We start from the raw sequence: 21,813 nt of genomic DNA on the forward strand, positions 1-21,813 counted from the left end.
GCCGGAGGCAGAGAATGACCAGAAGACGAACCAGATCAGTACCAGGAAGACAGGTCGATGGGTCTGGAACTGAGGCTGGAACCGGAATGGAAGCAGGATCAGGATCAAGGCTGGAACAGGAACGGAAGCTGGATAAAGGCTGGAGCAGGAATGGAACAGCAACTAGATACTCACACCGGAGTGAACCTCGTTGCAAGGCAATCCTCTGGAGCAGGGCCAAGATTTAAATACCCTGCCAGCGTCTGACGTCACTCCGGGGGCCGGCCGAGGTTTCCTGCACCTGCAGCTTTAAGAGCTGCCTCCTTGTGCGTGCGCATCCAATGGGCGGGGCCAGGCTGGAGGACACGACGGCGTCTCCCTCGTGGAGACGCCGCAGCGGGGAAATGCCTGTGCAGGCCTGTATCGGCGTTGGGGAGGCCAGCTGGAAGTCGGGGTCTTCAGCGGAGGTAAGAACCCGGTGGCGGGAGCCGCAACCGGGATCGCAACAACTGCATTGGTTCCCTGTACAGTCGAGAATAATATATAAGGTTCTAACAATAATATACAACATGAATCCAAACAATGATTTGATGGAAATAACATTTAAACCACATATTCCCACACAAGCGCTTAAATCGAGAGAACAAAGGCCTGCTAGAAATCTCGACCATAAAAAATTCTCATCTAACACAGATGAGAGACAGAGCGATATCAATTGCAGGCCCAATGCTATGAGTGTGTAGCAGTAAAGATAACGAAGATCGGATAATAGAAAAATCCCTTTATTAAAATTTTCTCGATTCTGGCCGAGTTTTGCTCTTTAGTCGAGAGCTGCCTCAGGGGCAATAAATGTTAGCGGTGTTTTGAGGATACAAAATTGAATGAAGCGACCTTCACATTTGGTGCTACATGGCATACATCGGTATATAAAAGTTAAAAAACATAAATAACTACATGTTTCAAAGTAGAGATTCATGATCAGACAGGTTGTATATAATTGTGGATGCACAAATACTGTGGCCTCAGCCCTGCAGGCGCACAATAAGTCCTGCTAACATTTATTGCCCCTGAGGCAGCTCTCGACTAAAGAGCGAAACTCAGCCAGAGTCGGGTAAATTTTAATAAAGGGCTTTTTCTATTATCCAATCTTCGTTATCTTTACTGCTACACAGCCAACTGGATCAGCTTTCGATTTTTCTGGGTCCAATGCTATGAGTGCCAGAGAATCTTCGAATAATAACCGACATTAAGAAATTTAAGAAAGAACTGAAAACTTGGCTATTTGATAATGCCTAATCTCTGACTGGTATAACCAATTCCCCCTCACTCTGTGATAATCAACTGTCTTGCACATTACCCTATACTCTTATCCCCCCCTCTATAATTATTACTAATGCATCCTATATGTGTGTCTTTGAAGTTCACACTTAGATTTGGAATGTTTATCTTGGACGTTTCCCTGCCTTTGTAACTCATCGTTTGTGAGTGCTAAACCTGTACACCGTTATGATCTAATAATTCTCACATGGAATGACAGTATATAAAATACTCAAAAATAAAATAATGTCTACTTTTTGCTCTCAGGAAACTGGCAAACTCATGCAGAGCCTTTAGATCTTTATACTTTCCTTGAGTCTTCCAATTATGAAATTTCAGAAAGAGCTACATTATTAGTAACCTCTGAATATGATCTCAGTTTTATTAAGAAGAATTCATTTAAAAATGTTATTGTACAGTTTATGGGTTCAGGTGTCAGGATTTTTCCTGATTTGCCCCAACTAACTCGAGAGAAGAAAAGGCTTTCTGGCCCAGGCTTTAGGCATTACCTTCTTACTAAGATACCCTTGCAAATGTTTAGTTAAATGTCAAGATGACAGCTTTCTTTTTTTTTTTTTCTGTGCCTTAACAATTGCAAGTTTTTATTAATGCCAGGAAAGCTATTTTGTCTTCAAGTCCTCAATGGCATTAGTTAATTAGGAATCAGAAAGAGTGTCTGCAGGGCTTCATGCTAGTGCAGTTTCTTATTTTCTAGTTTTTCTTTGTTTTCTCCTCTAATTTCTGCTCCCTTTATTTTCTCTCTTATATTAGTGGACTAATGATGTAAATTCTTTTTAAAATCAGGCCCTTTATTTTTGTATTTCAAAAGGCCATTGGATGGTATTGAACTATGGCACTTAATTTTGGCCATTCAAAAAAATGTAAAAACAAAACAAAACTTGGTGCAAGGAACAAAGTTCTGGATATATTGCAGGCTGGGGCAATTTATGGACAGAAAAGGACTCAGTGTGGCAAGAAAAAAGATACTAAGGGATAAATTCAAATCCTATACCTTAAGGCATTTAAACTAAATGACGGTGGTGGTGGTGGTAGGAGGACATTGGAATGTCACTCCCCCCCCCCCCCCAACAACAAAAACAAATAGAAAAACAAAGGAAAAGGGTGAAGGAAACACAAGTCAGCTGAATAAGGCAAAAAAACAAGTCCAAGAAAAGCAGTAAACAGAACGAGACAAACTGGAAAGCTATGAGCACAAATGCTCGTAGTCTGGGCAATAAAATCCCAGACCTACAAGACCTAATGGTGGAGACGGACTTGGTCATTGTTGCTGTTACGGAGACATGGATCAAGGAATCTCATGATTGGGAAACAGCCATACCAGGCTATAACTTGTTAAGGAAGGACAGAGAGGACAGAAAAGGGGGAGGAGTGTTTCTTTATGTCAAAAACAATATCCAGACAAGTGAACTGCAAGGAATAGGGGGGTAGAGAAGAAGCATTATGGGCTGTCCTAAAAAAAAGAAGATGGTGCATCCATTTTTACTGGAGTGGTTTACAGGCCTTCGACTCAGATGGAAGAATTAGACAGAGAGCTGATTGAAGACATCCAAAAGGTTGGAAGGAAGGGAGATTGTTGATTGTTGGAGATTTTATCTGCTGGACATAGTCTTGGAGGATCCCTTCTGTGGCTTCTAACAGAAGTAGAGAGATAGTGGATGCCTACAAGGGGCCCTATTCAAATGGTAATGGAACCCATGAGGGAAGGAGCTATTCTCAACTTAGTGCTCACAAACAGGGATAGCATCTCAAATGACCTGGTGGGGGCCCACCTTAGCACCAGTGGTCATGAAACGGTATGGTTTCATATTGCAATTAGGAGATGAAGAAGTCACATGAAGACCCGAGTTTTGAACTTCAAAAATACTGACTTTGCTGAAATGGAAAACTGGGAGAAAATGGGAGAGGTAGAACAACTGAGGGCCAAACTAAAAGGAGCAATTACAAAGGCCACTAATCTAAGTTAGAAAAGTAAACAAAAACAAGAGAAATAAGAAAGCTATCTGGTTCTCAAAGGAGATAGCTGATAAAATACAAATAAAAAGAACAGCATTCCAGAAATATAAAGGATTCCAAAAAGAGGAACACAGGGAAGAATATCTGGTCAAACTGAGAGAGATGAAGAAAGTAATCAGGAAAGCAAAAATCTGGCGGAAGAAAGGATTGCCAAAGAGGTAAAGAGAGGTGAGAACTTTTTTCAGATATATCAAAGAAAGGAGAAAGGTCCAAAGTGGTATAGTGAAACTGAAAAGTGAAAAGGATCAATGTGTGGAAAGACTAAGAAAAGGCGGAAATATTAAACAAATACTTCAGTTTGGTGTTCACTAAGGAAGAGCCTGGAGAAGGACCGTCGCTGGTTAACAAGGCTGTGAATGGGGATGGATTTGATGAAACCCCGTTTACGGAAGAGAATGTATGGGAAGGGCTTGGAAGACTGAAAGTGGATAAAGCCATGAGGCCTGATGAGATTCATCCGAGGATACTGAGGGAGCTTAGAGATGTGTTAGGGGGTCCACTGAGTGACCTGTTAAATAGATCCCTGTAAATGGAAGTGGTGCCGAATGACTGGAGAAGAACAGTGGTGGTCCCACTTCACAAGAGTGGGAGCAGAGAGGAGCTGGAAATTATAGGCTGGTTAGCCTCACCTCGGTGGTGGGAAAATTAATGGAGCTCTACTAAAAGAAAGGATACCTACCTACAATCTGGTGGCTTGCTCGATCTGCAACTGCACGGATTCACCAGGAGGAAGGCCCTGACAGACGAATCTGATTGATTTTCTTTGATTGCTTGACTAGAGAATTGGATCGGGGAAGAGCGCTCAATATGATTTACTTGGATTTTAGTAAAACCTTTGATACAGTCCTGCATAAAAGACTCATGAAAAAAATGAGAAGCTTGGGAGTGCGCGCCAAGGTGGTGGCATGGATTACAAACTGGTTGATGGATAGAAGACAGAGTGTGATGGTAAATGTAACCTATTCTGAAGACAGAACAGTGTTAAATGGAGTGCTGCAGGGATCGATGTTGGGACCGGTTCTGTTCAACATCTTTGTGAGCGACATTGCGGAAGGGATAGAAGTTAAAGTTTGTCTATTTGTGGATGATGCTAAGATCCCCAACAGAGTGGATACACCAGAAGGAGTGGAGAGAATGAGACGTGACTTAAGGAAGCTTGAAAAGTGGTCAAAGATTTGGCAACTAGGATTTAATGCCAAGAAGTGTAGAATCATGCATCTGGGATGCGGTAATCTGAAGGGAACTGTATGTGATGGGGGGTGAAGCGCTACTGAGCACGGAACAGGAGAGAAACCTTGGGGTGAAAGTGTCTAGCAATCTAAAGATGGCAAAGCAATGTGACAAGGCGATAGTTAAAGCTAGAAGAATGTTGGGCTGCATTGAGAGAGGAATATCTAGTAAGAAAAAGGAAGTGACAATCCCCTTGTACAGGTCCTTGGTGAGGCTGTTGCACCCCTGCTTGTAGACCCCATCCCGTGAGCAGGCCCTCTACCTTACCTCGCCGTGACGCTGCCCTCCACAGCAGAGGAGCTGCTGCTGCCCCTGCCTTGATTTTTGCGGCCCTAGTATTTCCCTAAGACACTTCATCTTCGCAGCTGGGAGGTCGCCGACATTGCCCATCTTCACGGCCTAATGCCCCGCCGGAACGCCCTCTCCTTCGCGGCAGGGGAAGCTGCTGCCGCCGTCTTCAGTCTTTATAGCCTAGCCGCCACCACCACTGCCTTCTCGGGCGGGAGGAGTCACCGTCGTCTTCCTCGTCGCGGCCTAATGCCACCTTCAGGACGTCCTCTTCCACGGCCCAGAAGCCACCGCCAGGGATCCTCTTCGTGGCCTGTGCCACCATCAGGACGCCTCTCTGCTCCTGCTGCTGCTCCAGCAGCAGGGAGCAACCACTGCTGATGCCATCGTGCGGCCTGCCTCTGCCTGCTTCTTCATCTTTGCGGCAGGGACGCCGCTGTCCTCAGTGCTGCCTGGGTCCTTCTCAAGGCGCACAGTCGTGCCTCTTTAACTTCTTTAAAGGGCCAACGGCAGAAAAAGCCAGCGGCCCTACCGGAAGCCGTTAACATCCTGTTTCCTGCATCAGCCCTATGTAAGGGCTCAGTTTTGTTCCTTGGGGCCTTTGTATCTGATCCCATGGTCATCCATGCTCTTCTTCGTCAGTCAATGTCCTCCATGGTCTTGTGTCTTGATGGCTCTTCGTTCCATGTCTTTGACATTCCTGGTCTCGTTCCTCGTCGGAGCTCCTTCGTTGCTTTTTCCTTGTTCCAGATGATCCTGATGTTCAGAAGTCCTGATGTTCCAGAGGTTCCGTTGTTCTGTTTCCTGAAGTCCTGATGTTCCTGAAGTCTTCCAAGTTCCGAGTCTTCCCAGCTCCTTGATTCCTCCAGATAACCACCATGAGGGTAAATCCATATTGATCCAGTTCCTGTCTCCGGTCATTGGAGCCTCATTTTGGTTGGATCCCCTTCTGGTGCTTGTCCCACTCCCGCATAGGTGGGACAGGGTGGTCCATGACCAGCTCATGGGGGGCTGTGTAGGGCACCCTGTGGGACAGTGCCTGCCTGTACCTTCCAAGTAACCTGAATTCTTGTCCAATTCTTCCGAGTAACCTGAGTCTTTGTCTGAGTTGGTTCCATATTAGGTGCTACAACCCAAGAAAGAGATCTAGGTGTCATAGTGGATAACACATTGAATATCGTCGGTTCAGTGTGCTGCGGCAGTCAAAAAAGCAAACAGAATGTTGGGAATTATTAGAAAAGGAATGATGAATAAAACAGAAAATGTCATAATGCCTCTGTATCGCTCCATGGTGAGACCGCACCTTGAATACTGTGTACAATTCTGGTTGCCGCATCTCAAAAAAGATATAATTGCGATGGAGAAGGTACAGAGAAGGGCTACCAAAATGATAAGGGGAATGGAACAACTCCCCTATGAGGAAAGACTAAAGAGGTTAGGACTTTTCAGCTTGGAGAAGAGACGACTGAGGGGGGATATGATAGAGGTGTTTAAAATCATGAGAGGTCTAGAACGGGTAGATGTGAATCGGTTATTTACTCTTTCGGATAGTAGAAGGACTAGGGGACACTCCATGAAGTTAGCATGGGGCACATTTAAAACTAATCGGAGAAAGTTCTTTTTTACTCAACGCACAATTAAACTCTGGAATTTGTTGCCAGAGAATGTGGTTCGTGCAGTTAGTATAGCTGTGTTTAAAAAAGGATTGGATAAGTTCTTGGAGGAGAAGTCCATTACCTGCTATTAAGTTCACTTAGAGAATAGCCACTGCCATTAGCAATGGTTACATGGAATAGACTTAGTTTTTGGGTACTTGCCAGGTTCTTATGGCCTGGATTGGCCACTGTTGGAAACAGGATGCTGGGCTTGATGGACCCATTTTCTTATGTTCTTATGTTCTTAGTCTTCCAAGTTCCATGATTCTGAGTCTTCCAAGTTCCTGTCTTGGCTTGTTCCTGCCCTCAGCCTCCTTCTGGCCTCATGCACTCGTTGTTCCCAAGCAGCAGGTCCAGAAGGGCTACTGAGTGGTCAGAGGGCTACTCCTGAGACCAGCATTGCGTTGCTGGGTCTCATTGGTGCATGTAGGTCCAGCGGAAGGCTGACCTTGCCTTGTTCCTGTTCCGAAGTTCATTGCCTTAGTTCCAGTCCTGCCTTGTTCCTGTTCCACCCATGCTTGCATGCCCTCACCTTCCACGGTGTGCCTTGGGGGTCCTCCCTGAGTCATGCCGTGGTTCAGGGGCTCACGCTCTCCTATGAGCTAGCGACCGTGCCTCCATGCTCTCAACACCAGCCGTAGGCCATGCCCGCAACAGGATACGAAGGCCATGAGGTCGGTGAGAGTATGCCTGTGACAGGCTCATGTTCCTGGACATTTTTTGAATCTTGTTCCTTGCCAGAATTTTTGCTCCTACTTTTCTGGACTTTTGTCTAATTAAAAATTTTTTTTTGCTGTTTGCTTCATTTTTTGTTATGTCTGGATTTTCACGACCCGCAGGAGGCGCCTACATCCAGATTTTCCTCAAGCCATTCCAGTCTTGGAACTCTTTTCGACCAGCAGGAGGCACCTGCACTTGTTCCAGAGACCATCTCCGTTCATCCCACAGAGATGTGGTGTTCCATCCTGTGTTCCATATGACCTGCAGGAGGCACCTGCACCCAGGTTTCCACATCATCATTCCCGAGTTCGGCTTCTTCACCAAGCATCATCAAGCTCCTGGGAGTGTATGCTTACTTGAAGTAAATTACAGCAACTCCAGGTTCTTGAGTTTGAATGACCTGCACCCTAGGCCTGGCTCTGTCCTGTCAGTTCCAATTCAGTCCATGCCTTCCTCTGCTCTGCACAAGTGGGAATTCCAGCTTCTAATTCCATCCCAGAGTTCCTGAGATATTATCTTGTTGGGTCACTTCGCCTTAATTTCACTATGGCAAGTTGTCTCAAATCCACAGCTTGTAAACCATCATCCTTCTGGTGTTCGTCACACAGCTTCTGAGCTGCTACAATCTGGATTGGGAAATCCTGGCTTGTAGTTCATCCGCCCATCTGATGCTGTCTCCGCTGCCAGACAAGGTCCGTGATTGCCACCTTCAGGCCTGTCTGGAAAGCCCGCACTGTTCTTCTGCTTTCTTTCCATCAGGAAGGACCCCTTGTTCCATCTTAGGATGGCTCTTCAGTCTTCAGCTGTTTCTACCCTTATAGGCTGTTGTCGCAAAGACCTCTGCTACCACCTGCTCTCACTATCCGCCTATGAAGGAATAAGCATCCAATAGACTCTGCTGGAACCCATCACTGTCTCCAAGCCTTGCCTTCTGGAGCTTACCACCTATCAAGCCATTCTGGAGATCCCTTTCTAGGAAACAGCTTCCTGTGTAAAGTTGAGGATCTGCACTTATCACATGCAGATTATACCTGAGATGCAATTTCCTTCTAGACCTTATTAAGGGATTTCTCTCACCTATCTGGCCTTACAAGAGTCTGGGTTCAGTAACCCTGCACATCTCTCCATTCCCCAACTGTTACTCCATGTACCATCTGTCTTCAAGGAGTATAAATTTGCCCCAAGACCAGCTTTCCATCTTTTGAGCAATGTTTGTTGGACTGTCTAGCTCCACCTGGCGCTCCTCGTACCAATGTTCATCTAAACAAGTAGTATCTGCAAGTTTGCATTCTCCTGGTATACCATCTTGCATCCAAGATCCCAACTGGGATGCCTTAAACCTACTTTCTACCTATTGCTCTCAAGACGAAGATGTTGTGGAGGTGTTCCTCACTTGATTTAATAAAAACCTGAACTGGACCATCCCTTAAGATGCTATTACTATCTCTGTACCTCCAATTCAACCTGGGTCATGTCTTCTTTGAGTTTCATTGTATGTTTGCCATGTCTTCAGTATGTTGCTTCGCCTCATCGCTTCAGCTCCTTCCAAGCTTTGAAGATCTTGTGTTGGACCCCCAAGTTCCCCAGCTGGTATACGTGATATGCCTTCTTGTCTTCAGCCATAGAGAAGAGGCTGAAGAGGGGGCTTTGAGGTGGGGGTACTGTTGCGTCCCTGCTCCCAGACCCCATCCTGTGAGCAGGGCCTCCACCTTACCTCGATGCAATGCTGCCCTCCACAGCAGAGGAGCTGCCGCCACCCCTGCCTTGATTTTCACAGCCCTAGCACCACCTCGGGATACTTCATCTCTGTGGCCGGGAGGCCACCGCCAACATTGCCCATCTTCACGGCCTAGTGCCACCACCGGGATGCCCTCTCCTTCACGGCAGGGGAAGCTGCTGCCGCCATCTTCAGTCTTTGCATAGCCGCCGCCGCTACATTCTTGGGTGGGAAGAGTCGCCGTTGTCTTCCTCGTCATGGCCTAGTGCTGCTATCAGGACGTCCTCTTCCGCGGCCCGGAAGCCACCGCCAGGGATCCTCTTCACGGCCTGTGCCACTATCAGGATGCCTCTCTGCTCTTGCCGCTGCTCCAGCAGCAGGAAGCCACCACTGCTGACGCCATCCTGCGGCCCAGAGGCCGCCCCTGATGCCTCTGCCTGCTTCTTCATCTTTGCGGCAGGGACGCCACTGTCCTCCATGCTGCTTCACTCCCCAGGTCCTTCTCTAGGTGCGCAGCCGCGCTTCTTCAACTAATTTAAAGTGCCAGTGGCGGGAAAAGCCCAAGGCCCCACCGGAAGCTTTCAGCATCCAAGTCCCGAGGACCCGGGACCCTATGGGCTCCTCCCGGGGGGTCCCTGGTTCCTGGGTGAACCCCTCCAGCTTGTGGCTCCGCCCCCCGGCCTACCCTGTCTCCCTAGGTAGGCCGGCCCAAGGGTCCACTATCTCTCCAGCAGTGTCCAACTGCAACACTCTGTACTTAAAAATTTCTTTGCTGAATTGACCCCATGGTTGGAAATGGCGGAAGGGAGACTCTCACGCTTTGAAGACGACTCGACTGAAATGTCGGTTGGGAATGTAAGAAGATAAATTAGAGGATCCCGGTGAAATAACATTCGACTGATAGGCCTCCCCAAATCTGTAGAAGATAGAAACCTGGCAGGTTTTCTTGAAAAATGGCTGCCAGACATTCTGGCGATCCCGGGCTTACTTGGTGCTTGCAAAATTACAAGAGCATACAGGTTGGGAGGCAGACGTGAAGATGTAACGAGACCAAGAATTGTTATTGCTAAAATTTTGAATTGGGCTCACAAACAGCAAACTATCCAAACTTACCACAAAATCTGTGACTTAAAATATCAGGAAGTTCAAATTATATTTTTCAAGATTATTTGACAAAAATATATCTCAGTCGTAAAGAATTTAACCCGCTTTGCGCAGCCCTGGCTAAGAAGCATGTGAAATTCACCCTGCAATTTCCTGCTAATATGGCATCTTGGCAAAATGCATCTTTTTGATGAATTGCAGAAGGCAAAAGATTTTGTCGCCTCATAATTTCATCGATCTTCCAAAATGAAAGGATTTTTGTCATTTGCTGGTACTTCATTTCATCTAGCTAATTTACTGTTGTTTTTTTCTTTTTCTGTGCGTGTTATTGTTCTTACTGGTATGGAAATAAAGGTTTTTTTTGTACGAAAGTTCCACCTACATCAGAGGCGAGTTTACCCTGCTGGACAATGGGCCCCAGCAGGGTCGGCCTGTAAGGCCACAACAGTGTAGATACATCAGATTTCTGCAGCAGATGACCCTGTTGTACAGTTCGGCAGGGGAGAGTCTACAACAGAATAGATGTGAGCATTCCTTTTGGGCACTTGCTGGCTGGCCCTTAACCCGACAGTGTATCAATGGAATGACAGCCATTGCTGTAGGACTACCAGGTGGAGTCATACTGGAGATGACTCCCCTCGGCCCAGGCATGATTATGGAGTTAGCTTTTGGTAGAGAGACATTTTGGCCTCCCATCCATCATTTTAGGGTCTCAACGTCTTGCTATATTTTTGGGAGGAGTCGCACTAGATGTGATTCAGGGAGTGCAGAGAACATTTATTTACCATTTAAGTTTTTCTTTATTGCAATCCAGAAGGAATGTTATCAATGTTTATTCAAGGATGCTCACTAAAAGGGAAATTTGTAGTAATAAGCTCTTCTTATTTGCAGTTAGGGTTCACTTTCTGGTTCTCTTTATAGGTGACATTATGGTTCCAGTTCTTACACAAATATTGGGTATGGTTTCAGTGTTGATTACGAGTACTTTTTATTTTGTTTTTTTTTCTCTCTCTTGTGGTATTGTGTGAAAATGTGTTTGGGAGATGGTAGCTGTCCACATAATAGACATACCTCATGATCGTCAAGGCATTCTGTTGGAGCAGGACGACAGTTATAGGGAATGTGGAGGAAAGAGGGAGGATGGGAAATTGGAGTCTGCAGAATTTAGCAGATTTGGGGCAAAGAGAATACATTGCTTCTAAAAATGTGGGGTTGGTTTTGTTCGAGTTAGAACCATTAAGGGTCGGGTTAGGACTGTTCAGCTTGGAGAAGAGACAGCCGAGGGGGAATATGATAGAGGTATTTAAAATCATGAGAGGTCTAGAAAGGGTAAATATGAATCAGTTATTTACTCTATCAGATAATAGAAGGACTAGGGGGCATTCCATGAAGTTAGCATGTAGCACATTTAAAACTAATCAGAGAAAATTTTTTTTTACTCAACACACAATTAAACTCTGGAATTTGTTGCCAGGGGATGTGGTTAGTGCAGTGGGTGTAGCTGGGTTTAAAAAAGGTTTGGATAAATTCTTGGAGGAGAAGTCCTTTACCTGCTAATAATCAAGTTGACTTAGAAAATAGCTACTGCTATTACTAGCATCAGTAGCATGGGATATACTTAGTTTTTGGGTACTTGCCCAGTACTTATAGCCTGGATTGGCCACTGTTGGAAACAGGATGTGGGGCTTGATGGACCCTTGGGTCTGACCCAGTATGGCATGTTCTTATGGGTGTAGGACATGGACTACTATGGGCGACACTGTGGGTCAAGGCTGGATGGCCCATAGGGACTGGGATAAAACATTTTTATTCTCTTCTCCGTATTCTCTGAGGACTGGGTGACTCTGTTAGATTGATATCGTTGAATGTTAATGGCCTTGGTACACCTATTAAAAGAGCAAAAATATTTCAGGAACTAAAAAGACACAGAGCAGATATTGCTTGTATCCAAGAAACTCATTTATCAGAATTAGGGTGTCATTCATCAAATCGCATTAGGGCATTATCACAGGCTTTAGGCCGATAACACTCACGATAATGCCATAACGCATGCGATAAATATCGCATCGCAAAATGTGTATGCAAATTTGAAGAATTTATTCACGTGGGGAGGGGTTTGGGCAGAGTAAATAGAAATGAGGGCAGCTTAATGTTGCATGCAATAACGTAATGCATGCTAGCGCAGTAATGCCAGAAATAACTACATCTATTTATTGGCATTATGCCTGTAATAGCTGTACATTACTGCTGAACTAGGATTTATGATAAAAATCAAGAGAGATAGAGAGAGCCTCCCTGGAGATCCACTGATTTGTGAACTTTTTATACCACTGTAAGAGGGGGTATTATGAACTCGGGATGAGGTTTGAGGGTGAGTTGTATTTTGGGGGGCAGTTTAACATGTATAGTCATATGTATGAACAGCACAGGAACCATCAGTGAAGATTTAATGTGATTTGGAGGGATGAAAGTTGAAAGAAGAATAGGTATGTACCATGTTCTTTCTACCTACCTTGATTGCAGCTAGGTAGATAGTGCATCAAACTAGGTAGAGAGAAATGGAACAAATGTACTCGTCTCTCACATTTCATCATTCCAAATCACATTAAATCTTCACTGATGATGCTGATGTACATATGACTGTGCATGTAAAATAGCTCCCTAGAACCCACACCACCCCACAAACTTCACTCCTAGTTACTAGTGCCCCCACTTACAGTGGTATAAATAGTTAACTATTTTATGAGCCTCTACAGAGGCTCTCTCTCTCCCTCTCTCCCTCCTCCTCCTTCTCCCCACCCCCCATAGCAGCACATCCCCAGTCCCCAATATGTGTGATAAATTTAAATGCATGTTGCAGTAAAATAGCTATGCAATGCAGTACCTGGAAAGTTACCCTAACCACACCCCCATTATTTTATCACAGGTGCTAGTCTCACAAAGTTTATAGCAAAATGATGAATCTAGGCCTTAGAGAATAAAAAGCTAAAGCATGACTGGGTAGGATCGTGTTATTATTCAGAAGTATCAGACAAGAAAGCTGGGGTGGCCATTCTTTTTCACAAGAATATTATTTTCCAGATTCTCAAGGAAATTTGGGATCCAGAGGGAAGATTTTTGATCCTTGTAGGGAAACTTAAGGTCAGGGAGGTAACTATTTGCAATTTATATGGCCCCAATGAATATAAACTTTTTTTTTTTTGGAGAAAATTGTACAGTTTCTACTTATATATGAGAAGTTGGCTTCTCCTTGCAGGGGACTTTGTGTGCATGACCCCTTGTTGGACAATTTTCTATCCCAGGGTCTTTGAGTCGATACTAAGGGCATCACATATATATGCCATAGTTTAAGAGTATTAGACTTTTGGAGAGTTTAAAATCCAGAAATGAAAGATTTCACCCATGTCTCACAAGCGCACACATCTCTTTCAAGAATTGATTACGTTTTAAGCTCCCAGGAATTATTTCCTAGGATAAGTCTGGCAAAGATAGGTACCGCAAGCCTCTGATCATGAACCTATCTGGATTGAATTCCATCTGGTAGATCCAGAAGGCAGTGCAGCTCTTTTGAAATTCCTGGCTTTTCTCCGAGATGATAAAAAATTTCAACTATTCCTCCAGACAAAATGGAAAGATTTTGCCTTACAGAATGCCACTCATGCTGCTACTCCTGGCCTTTTTTGGGAGTCCAGCAAGGCAGTGCTTAGGGGAGAGATAATTGCTTTTTTGAAAGGGAGGAATGCTTGGTCGAATAAAATAATACTTCATTTAGAAGCAAAGCTGAAGTTGGCTAAATACAAAATAATAATGCGTTTGTCCAAATCCACTGAGTATCTTAATATTTTAGAGAGTTTAAATGCTTGTCTCCATCAAAGAGTACAAAGAATGTTGCAAAATTCTGAACATAATCTTTTTCAATTCAGTAACAAAGCTGGGAAACTTCTGCCAAATGCAGTCAGAGTATGGAACGAGAAAACTTACATAGAGAGGGTTAAAACCCCTCAAGATACTTAGGCCATTAACCGATCTGACATATGTGAAACCCTCTGTCTGTTTTATGAGTCCCTTATGAGGATTGGGTGGGAAGAACAATGAAGAGATGTTTTTTCATAACCTTCGCTTACCTACTATTATGGAGACATAATTGGAATTTCTCAACAGACCTATACAGACCTTTGAGATCCTGAATGTGATAGCTTTCTGGGCAGACTAGATGGACCATTTTGGTCTTTTTCTGCTGTCATTACTATGTTACTATATGTATATTATAAGTAAACCCAACAAAGATCCGGGCCCAGACAACTTTTCTAATGATTACTACAACATTTTAAAGGACTATATTACCAGGTCCCTGCAAAATTTCTTTGCAGCTGCTCTGAAGCAAGAGCAGTTCCCTAGGGATTTTAACAGTGCCCACATTACTATTTTAGCTAAGCCAGGTAAGGACCCAGCCTTACCAGCATCATATAGGCCTATCGCCCTATTACATTGTGACTTGAAGATCTTCGCAAAAATCTTGGCTGACTAAGCTTAGTGATGCCTACAATTATTTCCTCCCACCAAGTAGGGTTTGTTAAGGGTAGAACAGCGGGAATGCATATTATTAAATTAATTACAGCCATGACCTATTGCAGGAACAGGGGAATACCAGCAATAGCGGTCAGCTTCGACTCTGAAAAAGCTTTTGACCAGGTTTCATGGCCGAATATATTTTCCGCCATATATATTTTTTATATCCCAGGGGATATAAAATATCTCTCTTCTCTATAAAAATCCGATGTCACATATCTTAGAAAATGGAGGAAAATCTGCTCCCTTCCTAATAAATATAGGTGTAAGGCAAGGGTGTTCACTCTCTCCACTCTTATATCTGATTTCTATCGATCCCCTCCTCTGTAAAATTGCTGAGGACAATTCAGAATTATTTGGAAGTGGGAACCACATCCTTCAAAATAGTCACCTTTGCTGATGATGTATTAATTTTCTTACTCACTCAATGACCACTGTGACTAAAATCTTGGTTCACCAAACTAGTTTCAGGAAATTTGCAGGTTTGAAGATTAACCAAGATAAATTGGAAACTTTAGATGTTTCGGGAAATTTACAGCAGTTGTGGGTAGGAACCTTTCCTCTTCTCTGGGTTCACTCAGAAATGAAATACTTGGGAGTCAGGAACCCTGAAGACGTTCATTCTCTCTACAAGGTGAATGTGTCAATGCTAATCCGGCGTACACAGGGAAATGTGAAGCAATAGATACAACTGCCCCTTAACACTTTCTGGTAGGATCCACTTGCTGAAAATGATAGAGATACCCAAATGGTTGTGCCTAATGCAGATGCTGCCCATCTGGTTATCGCGGAAGGATCTAAAGGAAATAGGTCTTTCAGAACTTTTCTTTGGCACGGGAAAAAGGCAAGGCTTCCACTAAACTTTTTACAACTACCATTGTTACGCAGTGGGTTGAATTGTCCTAATTTACAGCATTATAACCTAGCCTGTATGTTAAGGCTTATCAATGATTGGCTTATGTGGACAAGTGCAAGATGTTGCATATAGGGAAAAATAACCCTTGCTGTAGTTACACGATGTTAGGTTCCATATTAGGAGCTACCACCCAGGAAAAAAGATCTAGGCATCATAGTGGATAATACTTTAAAATTGTCGGCTCAGTGTACTGCAGCAGTCAAAAAAGCAAACAGAATGTTAGGAATTATTAGGAAGGGAATGGTTAATAGAACGGAAAAATGTCATAATGCCTCTATATCGCTCCATGGTGAGACCGCACCTTGAATACGTAATAACAATTCTGGTCGCCGCATCTCAAAAAAGATATAGTTGCAATGGAGAAGGTACAGAGAAGGGCAACCAAAATGATAAAGGGGATGGAACAGCTCCCCTATGAGGAAAGGCTGAAGAGGTTAGGGCTGTTCAGCTTGGAGAAGAGACAACTGAGGGGGGATATGATAGAGGTCTTTAAGATCATGAGAGGTCTTGAACAAGTAGATGTGACTCGGTTATTTTCACTTTCGAATAATAGAAGGACTAGGGGGCATTCCATGAAGTTAGCAAGTAGCACATTTAAGACTAATCGGAGAAAATTCTTTTTCACTCAACGCACAATAAAGCTCTGGAATTTGTTGCCAGAGGATGTGGTTAGTGCAGTTAGTGTAGCTGGGTTCAAAAAAGGTTTGGAGAAGTCCATTAACGGCTATTAATCAAGTTTACTTGGGGAATAGCCACTGCTATTAATTGCATCAGTAGCATGGGATCTTCTTGGTGTTTGGGTAATTGCCAGGTTCTTGTGGCCTGGTTTGTTGGAAACAGGATGCTGGGCTTGATGGACCCTTGGTCTGACCCAGCATGGCAATTTCTTATGTTCTTATGGGTACTACCTATTTTCCCTGAATGAATACTTACAGGTATGGTTTGGTAAGCAATCATTTCCTTCCAATTTACAGTTGGAGTTGAGAGATGCCTCGAATGACCTTAAGACCTATATGCTGGTGAGTTTGTGTAGACAAGCTTGGTCCTTTTTCTGTAAATTTTCTGGTCAACAAGGGACCTTGTCTGCTCATTTGCCTATATGTGGGAATCCCCATTTTTCCCCTGGGGAAGAGCATGGTGTGTTTAAAGAATGGGGAAAAAAGGAGTAGTATATATCTAACAAATTTTTATGGATAATGCCAACACTTTACATAGTTTCTAGGATCTACAACTTAAATATCAGCTGTCCCATAAAGATTATTTTGCTTATTTGCAATTCAGACACTATATCCTGAACTTGCTTACTAAAAATCCATGCTTAGGGACAGGAGGTAAACTAGATTTGGTTTTACTAGGAGATAATTTGTGGAAATCCTGATTTAGATGATCAGCAAGACTTCCAAAATATTAATTCATTGTCTCGATGGGCCAGAAGTCAAACTAACATAAAGTTATTATTATTTCAAACATATCTCAGAGATCACAGAAAACGTGGTATTAAGGGAGACACAATTCAAATTTATTTGGCAGGTTTACATATCACAGACTAGAGAATTCAAGGCTAAGATTTGTCAATCTCCTAGTTGCGCGAAATGCGGAGCAAAGTGCAATGATTGTGTTCATGGTTTCTGGCAATGTCCAAAAATGTATTCCTTTTGGAGGGCTATGGCCAAAAGATGCTCCACGATAGTGGGTTCTCCACTACCTATCTGACTGTTTGACATTTATAACACTTAATCTCCCCAGCACTTACCATACAACAGAAATTATTTTTAGACAAGGCAGGGGTAATAGTAAAGAAGACAAAGCTGGTTGAATCGGGCAAGACAACCCATTGGGAAAAGTGGATGACAAAGTTACTTGCAAGTGTCTTACAACAAAATCGCTTTCCAAGTCCAAATGAGAAGCCATGCTCAAGCTCTGGCAATCATTTATAGATGCACTACCCATAGTGATTCAAAATGTAATCCTAAACTTATAAGCTGATTTTCAACTGTTTTAAGCTACACTCCCCTAGAAAGAACATCACGGTTTTCTCTGACAGACTCCAATAGTTATTGGTATATTTTATTAGTTATTGGTTTAATTTCTATCTACAGATATTTGACTAGATGCTGTTATCTTCATTATTATCCTTTGAAAAGCATTTCTAAGGGCAGGGTAGTTGGGAAGGGGAGCAGGGGCAGGATTGCTGGGGTTTTCTTATACCATGTATTGCTGTACTCAGTTACAACTCAAATGATCTCTCTTTTTCTTCGCTAGTTCACTGATTGTTTACGGAAAATTTTAATGTTTTGAATTCCCTGACAAAATATCAATAAACAGATTTGAAAAAACAAAATGATTTATGGCAGTATTTAGGATCGTGATTAAAAAAATAGGATTTGGAATAAAAGAAGTGTGTGATTTTCCCTGAGCATGATTGCCCTTTGTACCTTTCTTCAGAGTGCATGCCATCAGTTAAAGGTTTTTATAATTATTTGAAAGAATTGCTTGCATGACAATCAGCAGAATTTGTAACAGGTTTTACACAAGAGTGAGGATATTTTTAGGGTTATTCTGTACGTTCATGAGTCACAATTTAGATTATCTTCACTTTCAGTGAAACGTGTTCTCCACTCTCATGATGCCTTGATAAGGCCGATGGCATTGGCTGGATAGGATGATTATTAGTGCCCTTCAGTTCAATAAATATAATAGAATGGTAGGATCACAGCTTGTCGCAGCAAAAGAAAGGACCAAGAAAACCTCTTGATTTGCTAACCTACCCTCTTTTGGCAAGACTGCTGAACGTCCTCCAGCTCCTCCTCCTTGTCCTCCAGCTCCTTCAGGTGAATCTGCTTCATCCCCTCGATTTCCATCTCAAATCGCAAGCGCATCTGTGAGAAAACGTCCACAGCCCAACAAGATGACACAATCAATTAGGGAAGCATGCTGTTTCAATTCCTTTTTGCCTTTGACACAACAAAATATTAACCAGACAGAAGGGACAACACTTCCAAGGCTAAAAATCAAGATAGATTACCGTGCAGCTTCTCTACTCAGGGAAAAAAGCAGAAGCATAGTTAATACATTTAAACATATTTAGGCCTTGAGCACCACAAAAAAAGATTAAAGTCCTATTAAAGCTATTTTAGTGCTGATATTAAATTTGCATTAGTCCATTAATGGCTCCAGTTCTATGAAACTATCTCTGCGACTGCTCTTGGTTATTATTTGAATACGAGATAATACAGCCATCTGACCATTAATATTCAGCCTAGTGTGATACAGTGCTAAATACCATTAGTGATGGGTAATGTTCTGTGGATTGATGCATGGGCCACAAGGTGTTTTGCTATGATTACAGATAAAGGAGAGGCTGGACATTTGGGAGGCTCTAGTTGCCTATTGTGTATGGCAGTGGTCTGCAAAACTAAAATAAATTCTGCAATATTTATTGCATAAAATTCTAATGAAATGCTCCTCAGTGACGGGAAGTATTGCGTTTGTCTTCTCTCAAACAACATTATTCGTGGAGAAACTGCCAGTAAAATGTGGAGGTCCATATTAGATGCTATCAAAGGTGCATGTTTAATATTTTAAAAATGCATAGCAACCAGAAATAAGAAGGGATGCAAATAATAGCCAAATGGCAAGGTGTCACGGGGAAATATCAGGAGCTGCAAAAAGTCACTGTAATTTTTGCTTATTGAGAGAAATCATTTGGTGGTCCTTCATATTATTAGAAGTATCAGTACTAATGTATTAATAATTATTCTACCCAAGCATCATTAATCAATGAACTAAACCCCAGTATTCAAGTTTAATTGAGCTATTAGAATTATAAGTGCATGGCCAGTCCAGTGGCTTGGCAACAGCGCCAAGCAATGATGTGCAAAAGACCAGGTTTGATTCCTGGTCCCAGGTTCTACTTCCTGGGCCAGTCATGGCTGGGAGTTCTGTAGAAAAGGACACTCAGTCATTGCACAACAGTGACACCTACTGGCCAGACTGAGTATGCACATGGACTGGGTTCCAGAAGGATTCTCGATCTGTGATCCCCATTTTTGGGCAAAGACCTTCACTGCACTATGTAAAGGGGATTAAATATAGGGGGGAAAACCCCGTAGTTGTGAATAAAGGCTCAGTCTACCATAATCCAATAAAGATTGATTCTTATTAATCAGGAAAGGCAAAGGAGAAGGAGCAAAAAAAAAAAATAAATAAAGAATTATGAGGACACTTTGGATCTAGTTGGTTAACTCCATAGTTAGTTAGATTCCCTGGGTGAAAACCAGTAAAAGTATAAGCAAATGGCTAAACACACGCTCATACTTTCACACCACCACATACATTAGCCACATAAAAAGAAATGTTCCTGGGGGTGCGATTGGGTTGGAGGAGTAAATTACATGCATAGAATTGACTTTCAAATCTATATGTGTATCTTTGCCCCCATTTCTGTACCCGCAGAAACACAAAGTATGTGAAAATTCATTGTAAGGTGCATGAGTATAAATGTACCCACACACTCTGATACAAGGCAGTTTAGTGGAAATCGGCTCTCGTCAGTGCAAATAATGCAGAAGTATGATGAGTCATGTCCATAGTATGCATCACCTGACAATAAAGGCACCGCAAAACTTGTACTTAAGACCCTCACACAATGGCGGGCACTGGCACTACCGAATCATTCTGCCTGATATTGTGCCATTTCTATTGCATCACCGAGAGATGCCATAATGCAGCACTTCTGCCCAAGACCTGCCACAGTGAAATATGGTACATCACGATGAACAGCCCTAAATCCTCCACCAGGGTCAATGGTCCTAACAACTCTTCTAGTAAAACAAAATGGCCAAGTTCTCTGACATACAAACTCTAAGACTTTACTTATATACACATTCATGACACAGGAAAGATATGTCTATTTCTGGCTGCATTTTGTGATTCTGCATCTAGAACTGCCTGTTTTTTCTTTTTTTGAACTTTTAGAGATATATCTTTTTCATGCATATTGACCTATATTAGAAAGGTGTGCCATTTGGCTTCTACTTTGTTGTTCCATGTTGGGGTAGTTGAGCTCCAATATTCAGCGACACCAATCTGCTCGGGTTTTAGCCCTAATGAATATGCCAAAGACAGATTTGTATACAATTGCGGTATGCATACAAATCTATCTCATGCATATTCATTAGAGATATCCTGTAAACCTGAGCAGACTGAGGTTGCCTACCTCTTGTGTATTTCCAAAAAAAATCACAAGATGTCAATCACTAAAAATGTATGCCACTGCACTGTTGTCCCCAGAGTCTAAACTTTTCTGCATTAATAACCTTGGGACCATGTGATTTTTCTTTCTGCCTGATCATCCTTCAAATTTAATTTCTTTCATTAATCCTCACAAAGCAATTGGCTTAATGCATTCTGCTTCCTGTACCACTACTTCACAGCCTGAACTCTGTTCCGACTCCTCATGTTCCTTTCAATTCAGTGCTAGTACCACTGGGGCTTCAGAAAGTCATATGTATGTAATTTATTTTTTAATTATGTGACTTAATTAAAGCAGCTGTCAGATTATATCAGCACATTGCAGTCTATCTATGGAGATGCTAAGCTGTGCAAATTACCTGTTCAAGTTGCTGAATGGAATTGTCTTGTTCCTTCAGCAGCTGACTTTGTTCTGTAGTGCTGGCCTCCAGCTCCCACACCCTCTTCCTCAGGGAAGCCACAGAATTCTTATCAAAGGTGTCCGTGGCGGAGAGATCCTTCACTTGAGTCGCTAGTACTTCTATCCTCTTATTCATATTCACAGCTTCTAGTTCTTTTTGCTATAAATAGGAAAAGTTCATTATAGGATAGGTCTGGGTTTGGAGTTCTTTTGTATGTGAGCTGGAGAAGAGGGGAGGGGAGTTAAACCCTTATAGAACTAGGAGAAATAAAAATCAACAAAAACACTGGTGAAACCTTTTTATTGGACTAACATTTCTGACGCTAGCTCTCATGAGACAGCTGGATAACTTGGTTCAGTCTGGTCAGGTCACAGAGCTGTCCTCAAGTTAGCCGGCTATAATTAGTTGGCTAACTTTAAGGTAGCTGGCTATATTCAGTTTATCCGGCTAACTTTGCTATCCAGACTGTGTCTGTTAACCGACTATCTCTGAATATAAGAATTAGTAGGTTAACTTAGCCGGCTAACTCAATTCCTCCCAATTACACCCTCGGAACACCCCTAACTTATCCAGCTAAAATCTATCCACCTAATTTAATAGTTGGCTAGAATTTAGCTGGCTATGTGCCCA

At 42.9% G+C, this 21,813-nt stretch overlaps 1 protein-coding gene across 1 annotated transcript in view; it reads right to left on the bottom strand.

Annotated features, from left to right (window-relative positions):
• Positions 1–21,813, bottom strand: part of LOC115082089 (unconventional myosin-XVIIIb-like) — a 159,764-nt gene that overhangs the window by 15,888 nt on the left and 122,063 nt on the right. The window contains exons 12-13 of the mRNA XM_029586356.1: positions 21,142–21,342; positions 18,298–18,408 (exon numbers count right to left, since the gene is read on the bottom strand). Of these exons, the coding sequence (XP_029442216.1) occupies positions 18,298–18,408; positions 21,142–21,342 (312 nt within the window). The remainder of the gene's footprint in view (positions 1–18,297; positions 18,409–21,141; positions 21,343–21,813) is intronic.

This window comes from Rhinatrema bivittatum, unplaced genomic scaffold, assembly GCF_901001135.1.
Source record: "Rhinatrema bivittatum unplaced genomic scaffold, aRhiBiv1.1, whole genome shotgun sequence".
In the NCBI taxonomy this organism is placed as follows: domain Eukaryota; kingdom Metazoa; phylum Chordata; class Amphibia; order Gymnophiona; family Rhinatrematidae; genus Rhinatrema; species Rhinatrema bivittatum.